The sequence below is a fragment of the Microtus oregoni genome, unplaced genomic scaffold (assembly GCF_018167655.1).
Source record: "Microtus oregoni isolate MIOR12 unplaced genomic scaffold, Mior012 000042F_ref0000377, whole genome shotgun sequence".
NCBI classification, from domain to species: Eukaryota; Metazoa; Chordata; class Mammalia; order Rodentia; family Cricetidae; genus Microtus; species Microtus oregoni.
Window position 1 is genome coordinate 14,313,269 of NW_024543209.1, and position 21,732 is coordinate 14,335,000.

Here is a 21,732-nt window from a genome sequence, read left to right on the forward strand (position 1 = left end):
AGTGATGTCTACATGGGTACTGTCTGCTCTGTTAATAGTGGAACACCATCTGGTGTTTGTTGTCATTATCAGTTTTGTTTTTATTCTGGTTGCTATGATGTTTATTCTGTTTAACTTGACTTTCAAAAGATGGTCTCAAAACCCTTAATGTTGATAACGATTCTGTACCAGCCACCAAAGGTCTAACACTTCTCAATTTCCCCTCTCTTTCCAGGATGGCTCATACTTGGCAGAATTCCTGCTGGAGAAAGGATACGAGGTGAGTGACTCAGTGCTCTTGGGGTTGCCGTGGACTGCTAGGATGCAGCTGCTTTGCTTCCTCTGTGTGTGCTTTCCACGGAAACTCTGATAACAAATCAGAATCCAAGCACGACTCTGCCGTGGCGCCGGTGATGCTGCCAACTCATTGTGCTGTCTATCTGCTGGTGAGCACATGGGGTTTTGCTGTTCTGCATGCCTCCCTTGTTCTCTGATAAAGCAGCAGCCTGTGTGAGCCTGACTTTTAAGAGTTTTAGGGTTAATGTATGATGTAATTTGCCACATTAAAATGTTCCACTCATGGTGAAGTCACTTAATTTGGAAATTGCACAGAGCAATAAAAACCAAGCTGATCTTTGGCAAGCTTGCATGAAAGATTTACACCTGGAGGTGTTTGCTTTCTAACAGGCAGCTGTATATTTTATAGAATATGAAACTGTGTGATTCATGGTTGGTGCTATTATCATTATGATTTGTTCTTCAACATTATTAGAAATAAACATTTGTATTAAATCTGATTATTTTAGCAAATACTGTACTTTTCAAAAACATTTTCCGATGGAGTTTTATATAACTTTATGATCTATAGAGAATAAAAACTTATACATTGACCCACATCCTGGCCTGCTTTGACAATGTTGTATTAATAGTTTTACATGTTCTCTTTACTTCCGTTAGTTGTAGTGATGTTATATAAAAATGTGCAGTTGAACAGATGGAAACGAACTGCAAACAATTTGGCTTGTTAACAAGCTTTGATGAAAATGGAATTAGTTTTCTTATTGGAAGTCAATATTTTTCTGATAGCTTTGACTATAATAAGTCATAGCAGTGTTTAGAACCTTATTTTATTTTTGTAGTAGTTCTATATCTTGCAATATCAAAGTAAGACTATGTAATTATGGGAGTACCTATGTACACATATGTCTGTAGAAATAGATTGCTATAGTAATCGAGAGACTATATATTCAATAAAACAAAGTATTTTAGAGAAGGTCATAAATAGTACAAAAGTTTTGGTTTTAGAAAAAGGCTGTTGTCTAGTCAAAGTATTAATATGTTAATGAATAACAGAAAGATTTGCTAGAGATACATCTGAAGTGCTATACAAATATGTAGGACCTGCTGCTAAGAGATGTATGGTAGCCAGCGCTGGGAGTGAGTTGCCAGGGGATCAGGGTAAGAAGCTGGGTAAGCCAAAACATTATACTGTTGAAGATGGAGACAATATGTTGAGTGATGCTCTAATCACAAGAGTGTTGAGATGTACTTTGAGGTGCACCTGTGAGACTGTGAGTAGACATGAAGTTGAAAGTAATAGTCAATGACTGAATGTCTTCTGAAGACAAGAAATTGTATGTGTGACTGTATGTTCTTATAGAGAGTGGACTAGTGGGTGGGCAGGCCTTCTATTGAAGAAGACAGGGAAGACTGGTATGGGAAAGTAAAGTCTATTCAGGTGTCTCATTGAGGAATTACCAGGAATCAGAGGACAGGGAGGATGCAAGATTTGCAGATAGATGCAATGAGAATTTAAGATTGCCTGATAAGCTGCAAGTATTTTAATTTTATTAGCATTTGAAGTTAAAAGAGCAGATTTGATTGCTTTTTACAGAAAGACAGCAGAAGACTTACTTGGCAAATCATAGTTAATTGGTAGGAATTTATCATAGATAAAATGTTATGAGAATAGTGAGATCCATAAATTATTAAAAACTATGATTGGTAATTCAGGGGCAACGGACAAGGTAGGACACAAAGGACAAACAGAAGTCTTCCACACAAGATGGTAAAAGTGTGGGCTGTGTGTGGGTGATAAGAGCAAAGGCTTCATGTGTGCTGTATTGATTTCAGTGGACTGCTTCTCCTCAGTTTTAAGAGATGATATAATTGTAGAATGATCTATTAATAGAAGTCTGGTGGTGAAATGGGCCTTTTCTTTCTATGCTTGGGTCACAGCAAACATTAGACTGATTTTTTTTTAAAGGAAAGCATTGGAAAGTTTTCAGAATTATTAACTGTAGTTCTTGATGATTCAAGACCATGAAATAGAATGTGTAGTTGAATGCCTGGGATCATGTCTGACCACATTTGAATCCAGAGGTCAGTGACAGGAATTTTGAATGAATACAGACTTCTACTTCAATGGACTCTCAACCTTAATGTGAACCCTCCTCAGGTTCTTTTGGAGGCTGGCTCAGAAATTTGTGATTGTCCTTTCTTTTATATCCCTGGGTATTATTGATGCTGCCTCCTTGTGAACAGATAGGGTACCATTATATAATGGAACAAATGAACTTTAATGACTGACTGACTGGGTGAGTCAGTGGGGCCTTCCAAACTATTTTAAATTTTTATTATATTAATTTTTTTACTGTGCCTGCATATGTATGTATGTATGCATGCATGTATGCATTATGTATGTATGTATGCATGTGTGTATGCATTTATGTGTGTGTGCATGCATGCATGTATGTACGTATGCACACACATGCTGCAACTTGTGTGTGAAGGTCAGAAATCAACTTGTGGCAGCTAGTTCTGTTTTCTGGAGGATTGAACTCAGGTCATCAGGCTTGGCAGCACATACATTTATGTGCTAAGCCATCTTGCTGGCTTTATTCTCTGAATTACTTTCATTCCATTCAGATTCAGTTACTATTCAGAAATACCAGGAAGCTTAGACATAACTAGAAAACACATAGGTTTGGTAGCAAAGTGTGGGCTAGGAACAGGTCAGCCCTGTAAGAGTCATGATGCTGTGGCTGCTTTGTTCCTCATTTGCTGTCATTGGCACAGTCAGCCTGGCATAGAGAAGGAAGCCAGTAGAGGAGACAGCAAGGTCAGTGGAGAAATTAACAGTTAATTAAGCTCTTTTGCTTTTACCATACTTAAAAAACAATGAAAAATTACAACAGGCATAGAAATCTCAAAGAACAACTTATATGCAAAAGGATAGTGTTTTTATTTTTAACGACTGGTGACTAAGAAGTTTATTAGAATTATTAAAGCCAAGAACAGGCAGGTAGAGGGGTAGTAACATGGTAGGGATTCCAAGGAGAGTTCAGACCCCAGCACTAGACACAGAGACGCTGAGTCTCTGATGACAATTAGATCCTGAGGAATAGCATTTATTTACAGAATGCTGAGTAAGATATAATTACTCCTTTATTCATGTACCTTTAGATTCCTGGAGCTTGGAACATGTTTTATGTGATTGCTGAACCTTCTGCATCTGTTCACATTATGAATGAGTCCTCCAAAGTAATCAAGTAAAATACAGTTATCTTTTGATAATCTGCAAGGGGATTAGTTCCAGGAACCTTTGTACATAAAACTCAAGTTACATATATAAAATATTATAGTATTTGTGTATTGTTTGTACATATTCTTTTTATACACTAAGATAGTTATCATACCAAATGCAATGCAAACATTTCATAACTAGCTGCATTAATGAGGAAACAAAGAAAAGTGTGTCTTTGTTCAGGACAGATGGATACAGCTGTAGTTTGTTGACTTCATGGTTGCAGAGATTATGGATATTGAGAGTCATGTATATGCTATATTTCTGCCTTAGTTCTTACTGAGAAAATGCTCAGAATAATAGTATTTATTATTGTTTGCTTTTTGACTTTTACTCAAGATTAAAACATTGAAAATGTGACCACATCCATACTTGTTTGTTGTTATTATTTTTTATAGTTAACATTATTATTGTTCTTATTTTGAGAAAGGGTCTTGCTAAGTAGCCCAGGCTTGCTTAGAAATCATGATGTTTCTGTCTCTATCTACCATATTCTGGGATTACAGGCATATGCCACCATGTCTGATTCTCTTGTTCATTCTGCAGTTACCCTGAAGACACTTTTTATATCTTATATATACTATATATATTCTGTAGCTTGCTAAAGCTAAAAGTCCATTTTCTTTTATTTCCTGTTGACTAACACAGATCAAGGAGCTGAATAAACAATCTAGTTCTCATAACATTCATCCCTGGGGCTTGGCCACTGGGTAGCTTATGTCTAAGTCCTCTGTTCTTGCTGCCTCTGTGTCCTCAGGTCGTCAGTCCAATTTCTTGACCCATCTTTTCTCTCTCTCTCTCTCTCTCTCTCTCTCTCTCTCTTTCTCTCTCTCCTATAAGTAGGGATGATGAGCACATCTGTCTAAGATTCTTTGGAGTATGAGGTGAGAGAGCATGTGTGAAACACTTAGCCAGTGGAGCTTTGTGAGACATAGGGTATCTCTTGATACAGGAGTGATAGAGAGGGTGAATGGTGACGAGCCAGGGGCACATGTTGTAGAAGATACTATAGTCTCTTTACAACATTGAAAGGCATATTCTCTTGCCTAGGGTCCTAGAACTTGTGCATTCTCTCTTTTTCATGGAAAAAGGAAAATCAATAGGAGTGAAATTTGCCATGGATGTACATTCTAATTTCAGGTACCTTCTCAGTACCACAGTTTTAGATAGATAACATGTGGTGAACACTACAATGTGTGCTTTGCACAGAGAAAAATAGGAGATATAAAGACTAGTACAAAAAAAAAAACTAAGCTGAACTCTCCAAAATCTAGCATGTATCTGTGAATATAAGATAATATGTTTTTAATAACCTTACAAGCAAGACAGCATGCCAGAATTTAAATAAAACATAGGTACACTTTAGTTTTAGAGTGTGGTCTTCTTCCTGTTCCTTCCCTGTGCTTTGAGACTTCTATTTCAGAGGCTTGGTACTTTGATTAGAGAAAAGGCCGTTCTTCATATAGATTTCATTTTCAAACTGGACTGTACACTGGCATCATAGAACAAGTGTGTCCTTTGACTACCATGCAGTAAGCTAGGTGTGTCAGGCATTGCTCTCACTTGTGGTATGGTGATTGTGAAGATTTACCTTACCAGTAAAGGCCAGTGTCTGCTATGTGGTCATTGCTATGTAAATGTCAGATACTGATACAATCTAGGTGATCCATACTTTCCAAAGATGAATGGCACTAACCATCCCTAGGAGTTGTCCTCCTCCAAGAACAAGTTAGACACTGGAGAATTTGGAATCCAGTGGTATGAATCACCTCTGTTCTCAATAACTATTGAAAAAGCTTTTCTTTGTTTTAGCACCTACTTTGAAATTTGTATGTTAAAATATCCTCTTCCACTTAAGAACTTAGATATTCCTAGCTAGCATAATTGATAATAGTACTGATTAAATTTATGTAAAAGTCATTTTGTTTATTTATTTTCTCTGTTTGCTTTCCTAATCCACATCTCCTTTTCTCCCCGTATCTTGAAAAAGGGCCTACCTATTTCTTTCTGTGAAGGGAAAGCTGCTAATCGCAAATTCTTAACTAGATTCCGCAGTTTGCACACATTTTGGCTTGTCTTAATGTTTGTATTTCACCTGTCTCAGAAGCAGACAGACTCAGCTTTCATTACTTCTTAGAATAATACCTTCTGTCATGGATTAAGTATTTGGCAAGTCTTTCTTCCCTTCTACACACATGCCAAATTTGGGAGTAAGTGGAAATTCAAACACTTTTTTTCTTCACTAGAGAAAAACAAAACAAAAACTAGTGCTTTGTCTTTTTAGGTGTGACATTAAAGTCATTGCTTTTATTTGCTCTGACTTGATGTCCACGTTAAGATTGTAGAATATTCTTATCAAAGCCTTGCAAGTTTGTATGTTTAGGACATTTCTCTGTGCTTTTTCCTATTGGAATATGTGCTTTCTCTAGAATTTAGTAATTAAGAGAAGGATGCCCAAATAATAATTATATTTTAATTATCAAATAAATTGTTTTCAGAACAAAGAAAATTTTTACTGAATAAAACAGAGCACTTATATTAGAGAAATTTTAACAATAGGAATAACTGTAAACACCAAGTTTCATATGCATTAGTACATATGTAAAAATTGTCTCTTACTTTAAAATATTCATTAATTTGTAGATCAGTTTGACTTTATAATCCAGTAGCAACTGAAAAATTTGAGATTATAAAATACAGTTAATTATAAACTTAATAATAACACATTTCTATTTAATGCTTCCTAAATTTTAATGTTTGCTTCATAAAATGTCAGCCAAGTTTGCAACATTTCTAAGGTATTTTCATATTTATCAACCTTTCTTGAGTTTTGTTCTTGTGGAAAATGATGTTGATGAGTGCTTTCCTCTTGGCAAAAACAGTTAGCTAACAGAGTTATTAATCGTGGGCATGTCATATCCTTAGCAGAAGTCAGTTTCATGTGTATGCCATATAAAATGGCAATGACATTTCTTTCTGTTTGAAAGAAAGCTTTATGTGCTTATAATTCCCTTTGCATTTGGAATGCTTGAGTCATGCCAGGGATTAATTTTGGTTTGAAATAGACAGAAAACGATTGAGTTAAAATATAGAAGTGTATTCAGCTGTAAACGAATCTATCCAACATTAGAAAGAACACTTCCAAAATAAGTTCAGGATTAAAACTGCCACCAGTGCAACTGGAACTTCAGCAGTTGGTGACATAAGCTCATGTTAGCATTGGCAGCACAGAGGGAGAAATCTTGACACGAGGAGGAAGTGGGACCAAGTGTGGAGCAATTTCTCTCATGTGTCAGACACAGTGGTCTTTTCTTTAGTATCAGACAGGTATGCTCTGCTGTTCAGTGATTTTATCCCTTCACATTGACCGTGGCCATATCAAGATTTTTTTAAAAAGTCTTTCTTCTTCTTCTTTTTTTTTTCAAATCTTTGGTCTTTTATGTCTTAAGTTTAGTAATATATAATCTTTTCCTTAATCTTTATAGTTTGGCTTTTTAACTTTTCCACATAGTCTTACAATAGCAGCTGCTCTCTGATTTTATCTATGCCTCTAGAAATTGATATCACAGCATGAAGTAGCACTGGTAAATCCAGGGTAACTGTGGAAATCTTATGCTCTGTGTTAAACAGGTCAAAAGCGGTTTCACAGCTGCAGCCTTAAGTTTGCCTTCACTTTCAAACCAGAGATATTTTTGTCATCAGTATGACTGTGTATGGTTTAGAAGACAAACTTGAATATATGCAACTATGCATGAAGCCTTGTAATTATCTAATTACTTACATTGAGATTGGCAGTAAAAATCCATCGTAAAGCCTGGTAGCACACAGGCAGTAGTTAGGCAGAAAGTAAACAGTGGAACTATTTCTCTTAATTTATTCCATCTTGAAGTATTATTTATACTTTTTAAAAACATACATTAGGCAAATGAACTTCCAAGTTTCTTATCAATTCTCTCTTATATTTATAATTTATGTTTGTCTTTCTTTACTTAAAATTCAGGTCCATGGAATTGTACGGCGATCCAGTTCATTTAATACAGGTCGAATTGAACATTTATATAAGAATCCACAGGCTCATATTGAAGGAAGTAAGTTTCTCAATTTTTTTGTTGCTTCCTATTTTTAGATGTTTTCAAATATCATTATTCATAGCTCATCTAGTCACAATTATTCACCTGGGATTACTACAGTGAATAACACCTGACCTACAAGCTAGGGAAACATTCCTTGTACCTGCTTCAGGCTTAGCGCCATATTGGTTTGATTATTAGAGTGATATAGTCAGTAGGTGGCTTTAAGAGAAATAAACAAGACTTAACTTTGATTAGTGCTTTGTAGCTGTGTGATTGGACCCTGATGTCGTCTTCTCCTTCTTTTCTTGCTTCTCCTACTCCCAGATTTCTATTCCATTTATTCTGTCTGCCTGCCAGCCCACCTAGCCTTTTTCTCTGCCCAGCTGCCAGCCATTTATTAGACCAGTCAGGTGTTTTATACAAGAAAGTAACACAGCTTTACAGAGTTAAACAAATGCAACATAAAAGAATTCAACAAATCTTTGCATCATTAAAGAAATGTTTCATAGCATAAACAAATGTAACATACCTTAAAATAACATTCCATAACAAGAACCTAAACAAAATTATCTTAAAAAAGTTATCCCAACACAGGTATCTTCTCATTTATCATTGTGTTGTAGATTTCTTTAGAGATGCTATATACATTATTCCAGGGTCATATTTTTCCAAATTTCACTTTTATGTAATACACGTTTTAAATTCTTACAGCCCTATGATAATTGTCTAACATCTTCAGGATATTACCATTTTTAAAACAAGTCTATTTGAATTTATTATTACAAATTCACACAGACCTATCCTTACACCTTATATGTTTCTTAAAGATAAAAGTTGTACTCTGACACTCAAGAACCACCAAATACAATGTTTCTGTTTTGTGTTGTTGCACAGGAATTGGTACACATGACAGGATCTTGCTAAGTAGTTCAGGCTAACCTCAAACTCAAGATCCTTCTGTCTCAGTGGTCCAAGTACTGGGATTGCAGAGATGGGCTGTCACACCTGGGACCATTTCTGGTTTGATCTTCTTTTTCATACATGAATAACATGTATTTCAGTTTTGTTATTGAAATGTTTCTCATGTTTTCTCATATCTGATGATCTTTTTCTAAATCCTAAAGACATGAAGTTACACTATGGTGATCTCACAGACAGTACCTGCCTGGTGAAAATCATCAATGAAGTCAAGCCTACAGAGATCTACAATCTTGGTGCCCAGAGCCATGTCAAGGTGAGCTCTTCTCATTGCCTTTGCTTCTCTGGCTGTGCCTTTCAGTATCCTCTATTCACCACATTTATTGTTTCTCAATAGCAACCACTAGTCCCTATCAAGTTTAGTCTTCTGTATTAGTTTTGGAATTCATCCTAATAAAAGTGCTTATAATTTTAAGCTGAGGTTTCTGTTACTCAAAAGTACAATGAAATCTTTCAAGTAACAATCTGCATGAATTTTAGGTTGTTCCCTATATTCAAGAGCACCTGTTCAGACATTTTATATCAATCTGTGAGAGATGTATTTGTTAAAATGTTAGATTGGTATAGCTCATTAAAATCTTTATTTTAGTGTTAATTTTTGGTAATGAGTATATGCTTGTGTTGATGGATATTCTTGTGTTGTAATATATCCTTAAAAATTATATTCTTTGGGTTGCAGTTATATGTTAAAGTTAGCTTACTTTTTTGTTGTGAACTGTAAAAAGAGTAAGCCTTTTTTTTTTTTGCCATTTCCTCTTATTGTGACACTCTTAATGTTGATTTCTTCCCTATATTCAGATTATCTGGTACTTTGCTCATCTTTCTTTAGTCCTCCTCTCTGGAACAAGTCATAGTAAACTTGAGAAGGTCTTCCATGCCTTTCAGCTTCTGCTTGACTCAGATTTTTTTGACTATGCCCTGATTCTTCCATGGGTGAATGAAATTTGAAACCAGACTTGATTTGTTCTATTTAGATACCTATTTAATCAAGTGGTTAGTAGTGTTTAGGAATAAAAACAAATAGCTCTAAGTTTAAAAAAATTCCACAAATATCTATCCATATTTTTTCTTTCGTTTAAAAAACAAATACAACAATTTTATTTGGGTATGGTGTTTTTTTTTCTTTTTTTTTATTGAGAAAAGGAAAAAAAAAGTTTCCCCCTCCTCCCAACCTCCCATTTCCCTCCCCCTCCTCCCACCATTCTCCCCCTCCCCCCACTCCTCTCCCCCACCCTCTCCAGTCCAAAGAGCAGTCAGGGTTCCCTGCCCTGTGGGAAGTCCAAGGTCCTCCCCCCTCTGTCCATGTCTAGGAAGGTGAACATCCAAACTGGCTAGGCTCCCACAAAGCCAGAACATGAAGTAGGATCAAAACCCCGTGCCATTGTCCTTGGCTTCTCATCATCCCTCATTGTTCGCCATGTTCAGAGAGTCCGGTTTTATCCCATGCTTTTTCAGTCATAGGGGTTTGGTGTTTTTATGTTTCTCTTATTTTTTCAATTTTGTACAGAATGGGGGCAATATTCCTGCTTTCCACACCTCTGCTGCTTAAGGCGGGAATAGGACCTGAATTAATGAGCAGTGGAATTAGCCTAGTCATAAAACAGCAAATTTTACAAATTGAGGGTGAGTCCTTGGGTTGCAGAGCCTTTGGACTCAGCATTTAAGAGCACTGACTGCTTTTGCAGTGTACTAGGGGTTGATACCCAGCACCTACATGGTGGCTTACAAGCATCAATAACACCAGGGCATCTAACGTCCCTCCTGACCTCTTGAGACACTAGAAACACATGCAATATACATAGGCAAAACAATCATACACATAAAATAAATACATCTTAAAAGTATTAAACAGATAATGAATTGTATGAATTTACTGTTATTTTCTCAATTTGAGATTGGCCCATTTTTTCCTATGAGATCTACATGAAGATTTATAAAGGCATTTCTTATCTGCCTATACTGTTTAGAAATACAAAAAATTTTTTTTTCTCATCTTTCTCTTTTTTTCCCTTTGGGTGTTGTGGATGCAATACAGGCTCTCATACATGCTAAATATATGTCAGAGCTACATTTTTGCCCTTTGCAAGTAGAGCTGTTTTCCTAGGGATTTTCAGTTTTTGTTTCTCCATGGTTAAGGCATGTCTTAGATTTTGTGTTTGAGAGATTATCTTATTTTCTACAGAGAAGTACTAGTGCTATCCTTCCAGGAATAAGGCCCGATTTCTTCTAATTGAAGCAGTTAGCTTATCTTGCATACTTCTCTTGATATTCTTATCAAGTCTATTACAGACAGAAATGGATTGTTTGTAAATTACCATTTCACTTCTTAATTTCCTTAAGTTATAGAAATTTTCTTTTTTGATTGCAGATGGTTTATAACCTCTACAAGCCATAAACTAGCATGGTGAGAAGATGGGGAAATTTTTATTTTTATTTATAGTCACTTTCACCTTACCATCTTAGCATCAAATGTAATTGTCTTTTTCATTCACCAAAATATATTATAAGTTCTCCAGTATGTTACATTTTCTTGAATTGTAGTGAGCACAATAGGGTTTGGGTATCATTCTGGAGCATTTGTATTGTAAAAAAAATGTAAGCAGGGACAGTGGTTTGATTTGTTCTACATTAACACAAGTGTGAATTCATCTGTTTTACAGTATTTTAGCTGTTTTTCTTAAAGGATCAGTAAATTGGCAGGGATGGTGCTTAGTTAGGATTTAAAAACACATTTATTTATGTCTGAGACATGTATATGTGTATTGTGTGAATTTGTATATGCCACAGTGCATGTGTGGAGGACAGAGACAATTTTCAAAGTTGGATATCTCCTTTTACCATGTAGGTTCTGAGAACCAAACTCAGGTCATCAGGCTTGGCAGCAAGTGCTTTTACACCCAGTTATTTCAGGTGTAAGAATTTTGATTTTTAAAATAATTTAATCTTTCAACATTTGTTGTTCATATACTTCATACAAAGTATGGAATAGTAGAGAACAAAGAGATGTAATAAATCCACTTGTGCTGTTGTGGGATTCATCTTAGTAGGGGTGATTAGAACAAGTATCAGAAGCTTGAACAGTTTTTTTTTAAGCTAATGAATTTTTTTTATTGAAAGAAAAAAAAAGAAATTCCCGCCTCCTCCCAGCCTCCCATTTCCCTCCCTCTCCTCCCACTCTTCTCCTCCTCCCCCCACTCCTCTCCCCCTCCCTCTCCAGTCCAAAGAGCAGTCAGGGTTCCCTGCCCTGTGGAAAGTCCAAGGTCCTCCCCCCTTCATCCAGGTCTAGGAAGGTGAACATCCATACTGGCTAGGCTCCCACAAAGCCAGAACATGAAGTAGGATCAAAACCCAGTGCCATTGTCTTTGGCTTCTCATCAGCCCTCATTGTCCGCCATGTTCAGAGAGTCCGGTTTTATCCCATGCTTTTTCAGTCACAGTCCAGCTGGCCTTGGTGAGCTCCCAATAGATCAGCCCCACTGTCTCAGTGGGTGGGTGCACCCCTCATGGTCCTGACTTCCTTGCTCATGTTCTCCCTCCTTTTGCTCTTCTTTGGGACCTTGGGAGCTCAGTCCGATGCTCCAATGTGGGTCTCTGTCTCTATCTCCATCCATCGCCAGATGAAGGTTCTATGGTGATATGCAAGATATTCATCAGTATGGCTATAGGATAGGGTCATTTCAGGTTCCCTATCCTCAGCTGCCCAAGGAGCTAACTGGGGACATCGCCCTGGGCACCTGGGAGCCCCTCTAGGTTCAAGTCTCTTGCCAACCCTAAGATGGCTCCCTTAATTAAGTTATGTGATTCCCTGCTCCTCTATCCAACCTTCCTTTCTTTCAATCATTCCGTTTCCCCAAGTTCCCCCCATTCTCCCCTTCTTACTTTTCTCTCCCCTTCTCCCCTAGTGGCAGGTGAGAGGGAACTCAGTGTAAGGAACTGGATGGCATTTTGGAGGAGAGGGAGAGCTCGGGTCTTATGGTATATGAATGGTATTTACAGTTGTAGTAGGAAGTGGAGAGTTGAAATTGAGGTATTAACATAATTGTCAAGAGTCAGAAAGGAAGAAATTTTGATCATGAATACTGAAAAGAAATGTGAAAGTTGAGTAGGCAGGGAGCTGGACTATGCTAGACAACTTCTGTGTATGCTGAACAAAGAAAAAACTTATTTAGACATGAATTTTAGAGGCTAAAGTCTATGGGTGAGGTTGCCAAGACGTACTTATTACATGAGTATGGTGATGTTATAAAGAGTATAAGGATAGAAGAGCTCACCTAGTGGAATGAGTGGACTTTCTATGGTCTCTAGAGAGGAGGCAAAGCACTAGTGCTCAGAGATCAGATAGCTGATTCAACAGCTGTGTGTAAATTGAGGTGGTGCTTTCATGTTCTAACTGCATGGTCCCAAATAGTCGTAGGGAAAGTTATATTAATTACAAACTGTTTGGCCTATAGTTCAGGCTTATTACTAACTAGCTCTTGCATCTAAATCAACCTATTTCTGTTAATAAATGTATTGTCACGTGGCTGTGGTTTTTACTGATCTGCTAGCATGTTGTTTCTCTCTTGAATCTGTCCCTCCTCATTTGAGCCCTTAGTTTGATTGTTCCGCCTAATCCTGTACTGCCTGGCTATTGGTCAAACAGCTTTTATTAATAACCAATGGGAGCAATATATATTTACAGTATAGACACATCCCATAGCAGCTATGAGAGATTTTACTAACAGCACTTAAAAAACACTTGGATGAAGCACATTGTGGGGCTTGTTGGTCTGTTGGCTTGTGAATTCAGTTCTCAGAGTCCTTAGTATGGTGTCTGGTAATGGTAGGGAAGGAGATAGAAGGCTGTAGGGAACTTGCCTTCTAGTATGGGAAGGCAAAGTAGGATAGCAGGAACTCAGTTGACAAGAGGCAGTGGGTAGAATTATCCACATAAGTAGAAAAGGTAGACCTTCCTAGGAAGAAGGGGATAGAGGACAAGAAAGAGATTAGTGGCCTTCTCCATAGGCTGAAGATCTACTTGTAATGTTTCTGTTAATTTGCTTTTGCATTGCTGGGGTTAGAAACCAGGTCTGAAGGTATGGTAGAGGAGTGTTCTGTTATTTAGCCATACCCCATATCTGACTAAGGACTTTGAAAAGGAACACCTGAAGAAGCTGTAGTAGGACTGAATAGATTAACACAGGGGGTTTAGTAATTGTAGAATTAAAAGGGAAATGTATAGTGAGTGGATTATTTTCAAGGAATTTTGTGATGGAAGGAAGAGAGAATAAGATAGTAAAACTTATGTCATCACCCCCTCAAAATTGCTCGGCCTTGTCTCCAGAGCCTTTGATTTCTGAAGTCCAGGCTGAAGATGAGAACTTTGATTTTTGAAAAACCCAGTTAGTTCTTTGCCTAGTCTGGTGGTCACATTTTGGGAATCATTTCTCTAGCACTTCAGGTATCTTGGCTCATTCATGTAGTTGCTTTAAATGTATTTGCCTTAGACTTTCCTTTTAATGTACCAACCTTTGAGTCTGATGTCAAATAGTTCTGCTAGTCATTAGTTCATGACAATGTGAGACTTTACAGTCCCTAACGACACCTATATCAAGAATGGTGAATGAATCAGTGTACCCCAGTTCTTCCTTCTCAGAAGCCTTTTAAAAATAACCTATGAGAATTGGTCCTTTGCAGAATTCTCCTTATATTTAAAGACAAAGCATGAATACAGTTCATGTCCTTTAGCCCACACTTTTATACTCCTTTGCTGTGAGCTAAAGACAAGTTGATTCTTAGCCATGGGTAGTAGACGCTGGGAATACTGGCCAATGCTCTAGTATACTCTCAGCTCACCTAGCTCACCAGTATGCTACTTTGTCCTTTGATCACTCTGTGTTACACCTCAGGTTTCACATATTGGTTTGTTTTGTTATTATCAAGGGATTAAAATATTTAATTTTAATGAATTCTTCATGTTAGCCTATGTTAATATCTTTGAAGTATTTACTGTGTTTACATTTTTTAAATAAAAATTTATTTCTGACTGGTGTAATGCTTTCAGTAAGATTAACATAAAATGCTACTTTGTAATATTTTAAAAGATTGTTCTAATATTAGCACATTTTGCATTTAATTTTGAATTCTTGACTTCTAGACTGGGCATTGTTTGTGTTGGACTCACATTGTACAGAATAAATTCTTCTATCACTTACACTTCCAGTGAATTTGATGTGGGCCATGGTAATGCTAAAAGTAAGGAAAATAAAATAATAGGAAGCTGGTCTGGCTTCCTGTAGGAAACCAATGAAGATGAAATTGCTCCTTGGAATGAGCCCACAGCAGTCTGGGAAATACTGACTGAAGACATTTTTCTGAATCATAAACAGTAAAATTATGACTCATGGAGTTGTTCATTGAAAGGCTGATTGGATCTTACGTGGGAGAAAGTGAGAGATGACTGCAGTGTACCAGTTATTAAAGCAGTTAAACCTAGCATGATGACATCATCCCAATAGGAACAAATGATACAGTTTATAGTTCTGCCCATCTTGAGAGAAAAAAAAGTTTTAGGAACCTTTTGGGTTTTTTTTTCCTTTTTTAGTTTTTTTTTCTTAATTCCTTGTGAATATTCGTGTTTCTTGTCTGTTCAACATTTTTAGTTATGTTTTTGGAATTTGTCTACTTTTCTTCACAGCTTCTTTGATCTTGCATCATTGCTACAGTCATAGTATCTATGAGATTTTTCCACAGTGAACCTAGTCCAGTGTGGATTGCATTTGCCTCACAACGTCATGCTGGAATTGGCATAAATTTTTCAAACATGTGAAAATTATTCAGTCATAAGGCAGTCATGAACTTGAAAAATAATTTAATATGACTTTCAGTTTTACAAATGAGGTCATCTGCTCGAATTGTACATTTGGTTACTGCCAAATTCAGGATGAGAACTCAGATCTTCATATTATATAATTTAATTTAAAGACCAATAAAGAAAACAATTATCTCTACCAGTGGTAGTTCTGACATTAAGTAGTCTTCATAAGGTAATACCTTCCCCCACATTGCTGTGCTTCTTCTTGTACATACTTCTTCCCTTGTGTCTGTGGTGTGGATAGTCTTCTCGTTTTAGTTTTGAGAAGGATTTTTCAAATCCCCTTTCAGTGCTAAAGATCATTATTATATCTTCTCCAAACTTTCTCTTATTCAAATTCAACATGACTAACTCCATAGTTTGCATTCCTCATCCAATCCTTTAATTATCCTTCTTACTTTCCCTTTTAGTTCTCTGAGTTACTTATTTGGTTTTTTTTCTATAACAGTAAGGAGTGCTGATTGCTTTGGTTGAAGGGGGTTGAGTTAGAGCAGACCAGGTGGGTGTGAGCTGCGATTTCCTTTCTATACTTGTGAAGATCAGTTGATATATTCTGAATGGAGAAGCCCAAAGGGCTTATGACTCAGGAAGCTAGTCATAAAGCAGAATTGCTGTGTTCCAAGGGGCTAGTTGTAGTAGTGACCAGTCCTTATGTCAGAATCGGGGAGAGATAAGATCGAAAAACAAGTCCAGCAAACAAAATCAGGAATAAAAACAGGCATGGGAATTACATTGGTAGACCCTGGGAAAGGGCCCTAAACAATTTAATTCAACAAGCTAAAGAATTGTCATCTATTTCCTGGAGGTTCTGAGTTGCAATTTACAACTTGATAACTAATTGCTCTATTTGTCCCAGAAAGCCTGAATCTCATGGGAGAAGGAACAAGTGGCATGCTGCACTGAGAGAATTTGTTATGGTGGGAAAGGAAGGTTGCCTTGGTTCGTATATAGCTGACCTAGTAATAACACAAAGCAAAACTATAGCAACATGGTGCTTTATTGTACAGTTATTGTAGAACAGGGGTAGACCATTAAAACTCTACAACTAACATCATAAAGGAGCTGTTTTCCTGTGTTGTTACTCATTCATTTATTTATTTTGGACTCTGGAAGCCTAGCAGAGAGGTGCGATCAGGAAAATGAGTAGACAAGAAACATTGCTGTTGTGGTTAGAAGAAACATCCTTAAAATGTGAGTCAGGGCCTGCCTCTGTGGCCCACACAGTTGCATGGTAGAGTTCATTATGTCACCATGGATGAACGTGGTCATCTGTCTCTCTTTACTAGTGGCTGTTTTGTACTAGACCCAGTGCAGGGTACATGGTGGTGGTGGGTAGTTGTAATTAGCATCTGCATAGGGATTAAATATAATAGTGCCTTGGGATTTTCTCATGATAACTGTGGTACTGGAAAGTGATCTTAAACCAAGGGTTTAAGTCCAGTTTCCTGGACACATTCTGGAACTTCACATCCAATGGCCTGCTGTATCGCTCCAAAGACTGACCTCTGAGATCTTCCATGATTTCAAGTCCTACTCATATCATGACCTGACTAGGGCTTAAGACTGTTTTCTCTAGTGAGTTGCATACCTTTGATTGTAGTCTCTTTTACTGTTGTTCTTCTGTGAACCTTTGGTCTTGCACTGGAGTGTATCAGTCCTTAGACACTGCTTCAGTTTCTTGACTACACCAACCTTTATTGAAAGCTCATCTTGATGCCAAGAGCCCTGCTGAACCCATTTGCAGTATGCACCATCATTCTCAGTAAGTAGGTCAGCAATGAGTGATTTGTGCAATGAGAAAAGGAAATGGAAATTGCCTATTCTTCCACCTCCCTACCCCCAATCTTCCTGTGCTCCCTGTTCGCAGTTCAAACTAATATGAGTCATATTATCCAGAGAAGTAGATGGAGGTAAAATTCGATGATCAACATGCTAGTCAGTGTTGTTTCTGCATAGGATGAAGGCTGTGGTTTGAAATGATAGGCAAGACTGTTTTCCTTAGTTAAATGTCTATAGTTCCTGTGCTGAAACATAACCTTGTATAGCATATTCTAAAAAGGGAAATGATGTATGGGGTCCTTTGTTTTTTATTATATGGGCTGTAGAATTCTGAGGTGGCAGGGCTCTTGGCAAGAATCCAGGTCATGCCCTTGTTTCACAAGTGCCTGCCTGAGATTGCCAATTGATGGGCAGCCAAACTCTGTCTAGCCTTGAACCTAGAACTGATTTCAGTCTGTCTTCTTGTGCTGCTAAGCTAAGATGACCAAAGATGGGTGCCATTAACTATGATAGAAGTCTTACCTCTGTTGTCATTCTTATCATTTACTGTGAAAAATGAAGTTTCAGTGTAATAGGTTGAATTAAAGGCATTTTTCCTTGCTGGAGGGAACTGATTATAATTAATCCCATATGAGTGGTATTTTTCTAACTAGGAAGCTCTCCAAATACAGTGGAGGGTGCTGAATGAGCACACGAATCATACTAAAATAAATTAGTGTACAGGGAAAGTAGGAATGTACAGAATTAACTTAATGATCTTAAATGATAACAATTTGTCCACTTGTTATATTATCATATACAGTTCTTGAATGTATTCAGAGCAGCACAATAAATTCTTCAGTTTGTTAGCACATTGTGAATATTGAAATAACATTGAGGCCTAAGTAGCAGAAAGCTATAGTTTGTTAGAGAGCCATTAGTGCAGTCTTGAGAACTTAAAGGTTTATGTTGTTTTCCATCTAGACTGCTGCGCATCTGTGGGTCTATGCATGCTTGAGTATGTGTTTCTCAAAAATGTGACTTCCTTTACAGAGGAAGTAAGCAAGTGACACGAATAATATCTCTGTGGTAGGTGGTAATCCTCTGATATGACCAAGGACAGTTGCCTTTTGTTTGTTTTGGTTCTGCAGCTCCCATTTTTTTTCTGAATAGTTGTTCCCTCTTCCATGTAGGCACAGTCCCTTTAATATTTAAAATTCTTGGTAATCACGTTAGTTTATTATAAGGAAAACTTTGGTAAGAACACCTTTTCATTTTAGAATTTAACATTTGTGTTGACACTACACAAACTTTAATAGTATTTATATGGCAAGTCAGTTTCATGATCTCTAGGATGAAATCTGTCCTTTTAAAATCGTATATGCATGAGGGTAGGTAGGCATGTACACCATTGGTGGGTGTCTCTGTGTGTCATCTGGCTCACATTTTTTGGAAGCCTGTTATAGATTTAAGCAATTGAATTCAAATCTAAAACCACTTAAAAAGTCCTTTATAGTCCATTAAGAATTTTTATGGGAGGGAACACTCTATGAAAGTTCGCCTTTCCCTGTTCAAACAGATTGTTCTGTTTTATTAGATCTAGGTGGTATTGTAATTTTGATAACAGCTAATAATGTTTGGAATTTTGTATATAATTAATGGACCACACAAAGGTGTATTTGTTAGCTTTTCCAACCTTAATCTATTTATAGTAGTAGCTTTTTATTTACTAAATAAAAATCTAAAGTAGTATTTCAGTATAGCTTATGCATATTAAGATGAAATTAATTAAAACAGCTAAATGTTTATGTTTATCTTAATGTCCATGTCTAGATGAATTTGTAATTACTAATGGAAGGAAATTTTAAGTCATTAGTCAATGTATTGGGGGCGAAACTAATTTTTCATTTACTTTTATGATGAATGAAAATGAATTTTTAGGATTTCTAATTATATGAGTGTACAAAATAATCTTAAATAATATTTGAAGGCAGATATATTTTCCTTCTTCTCAGATTAGTGAACATAGTTGAGGAATTAAGTTCTCTTTTAAAAGATCTGATAGTACTTGGTTTTGAGCATGATTCTTACTTTATCATTTTAGTGCCTTTAGTGTTTATAAAATTTATTCTGTTAAAGCTGAGTTTTTAAAATTCATATAAAAAGATAAAATGAAACCTTTTTTAATACAGATAAAGTTAATGCATAAGAACTTTTTGTTTTAGTTTTTAATTAAATTGTTAATTGATAATTTATTAATATCAGCAACAAGAAAACTTTAGTGTGTTACATGGTGTATATTTTTAAGAACATCAATATCAAAGATTAATAGACAGTTGTTGTTTTAAAATAATAACTAACTATGTATTTTTGGCATGTTTATTTTTTTTTTTATTTTTTTTTATTGAGAAAAGGAGAAAAAAAAAACAAGTTTCCACCTCCTCCCAGCCTCCCATTTCCCTCCCCCTCCTCCCCCCTACGCCACCTCCTCCCACCCTTCTCCCCCTACCCCCACTCCTTTCCCCCTCCCTCTCCAGTCCAAAGAGTAGTCAGGGTTTTCTGCCCTGTGGTAAGACCTAGGACCTCCCACCTCCGTCCATATCTAGGAAGGTGAACATCCAAACTGGCTAGGCTCCCACAAAGCCATCACATTACGTAGGATCAAACCCCCGTGCCATTGTCCTTTGCGTCTCATCAGCCCTCATAGTTCGCCATGTTCAGAGAGTCCAGTTTTATCCCATGCTTTTTCAGTCACAGTCCAGCTGGTCTTGGTGAGCTCTCAATAGATCAGCTCCACTGTCTCAGTGGGTGGGTGCATCCCTCGTGATCCCGACTTCTTTGCTCATGTTCTCCCTCCTTCTGCTCCTCGCTGGGACTTTGGGAGCTCAGTCCAGTGCTCCAATGTGGGTCTCTGTCTCTATCTCCATCCATCACCAGATGAAGGTTCTATGATGATATGCAAGATATCAGTTCCTTGGGCAGTTGAGAATAGGGAACCTGAAATGACCCTATCCTTGGGCATGTTTATTTTTAAATATGCAGTTACTTAGAATTGGTTTATTTATAAGTCTGTATGAAGTCTTGCTTGGTTTATTGTAACTATTAAGTTAATCATTAGAACTTGAGAACTCTTTAGAAAATGTTGCATCTCAAAGATGAGCTAGCCTTTGTATTGTTATAGTATTAATGAGTAAGTGAAATTTTGCTTAGAGATGCTGTTGGAAAGTTGGAAGGAGCACTGTTAGGACTCCAGGCCAGTGCCCCTCTTCCTGCTGCTTTGCTCTTTTAGTAATATCAACAAACCAGACCTCCAAGTTTCAAAGGACACTCTTCAGGACCATCCTTGTCCTGACTCTCAGTCCGCTGTCTGTCCTGTGGTTGGGTTGGGGGATAGGATACTTGTGTTTGTGTTCCTACTCCTGGGTTGCTCACTCTGGAGTGTAAGTCTGTTGTGCATTAGTTAAGATCACTCACAGCCAGGCTGAGAGATTCTGGCGTAGAATCTCTGTCTGCTCTGGAGAGAAACATTTCAGTGTTGATTATCAGGAAAATGATTATTACACCACAGTATTTGTTTTGAAATCAAAGGAGCAAATACTACTTTTCTTTTTACTTTATATTAAATGTTATGAAAAGTGTTTTGGCTGAGTGGTCATTTAATCCTGTTACTCGGCATGACATTTGAATGGAAAATTTTGTAAAAATTAACTTATTTTATTGAAAGTATTTACCTAATTGTGGTTAATATTGCAGTCTTTTATTTTTATTCTTTTCCATTGTTAACTCTTTAAAAGTTACTACATTAATGTAAACTTATGCGTGTCAATAATTTGGTAGAAAAACAATTGGCTGTGACAAAAATATAGGTTAAATAGTGCACTTTTGCAAATAATTTTTAATGTATTTGCTCCACAGAGGAAGTCATAGAAATTCCCAGCAAACTTTTGCACTTGGATAGGAAGGCAGATTTTTGCTGACTCTCCTTTCTGTAGATGAGAAACAGGATTTCTTCGGGGACCCAAGAAAAGTTTCTATAGCATGAATGACTGTTATGCTTTTTTATACACATAGATGGCAGCAAAGTGTCACAGACAAAGGAGGTCAGCCCTGTCTTCAGAATGAAAGATGAGTGACAATACAAACTGATTTCCATCAGCTTAGCTCCCTGGGTTCATTCTTTAAGAAAATCTAAAATAAGAAAGAAAGTTACTATTGGTAAAAAGGAAGCATGGCAGGATGGAGGAAGATGTGGGGAACTATAATACACTGAGTTTCTGGACAGATCCCAGGTAGGAAATCTGAATCTTTTCAGGTATGTCTTCTGTTGTAAGGTGACTGGAAGAGCTATGATATTATGCATGTCAAAATAAAAAGACAGGGAGGAGTGTTGTCAGGGGAGAGGAAAGTAAAGGAGAAACTTTATGAAAGTCTCAGCAGCGAGAAATGGCCTGCTGCCTACGAGTCCTGTAGGGTTTGGCCTGCATGGCTCCTTTTAGTTAAGCAAG

At 37.1% G+C, this 21,732-nt stretch overlaps 1 protein-coding gene across 1 annotated transcript in view; it reads left to right on the forward strand.

The window, feature by feature from the left end:
• Gmds (GDP-mannose 4,6-dehydratase) overlaps positions 1 to 21,732 on the forward strand; it is a 542,397-nt gene that overhangs the window by 108,845 nt on the left and 411,820 nt on the right. Inside the window, exons 2-4 of the mRNA XM_041632801.1 lie at positions 215 to 259; positions 7,566 to 7,653; positions 8,763 to 8,872. Of these exons, the coding sequence (XP_041488735.1) occupies positions 215 to 259; positions 7,566 to 7,653; positions 8,763 to 8,872 (243 nt within the window). The remainder of the gene's footprint in view (positions 1 to 214; positions 260 to 7,565; positions 7,654 to 8,762; positions 8,873 to 21,732) is intronic.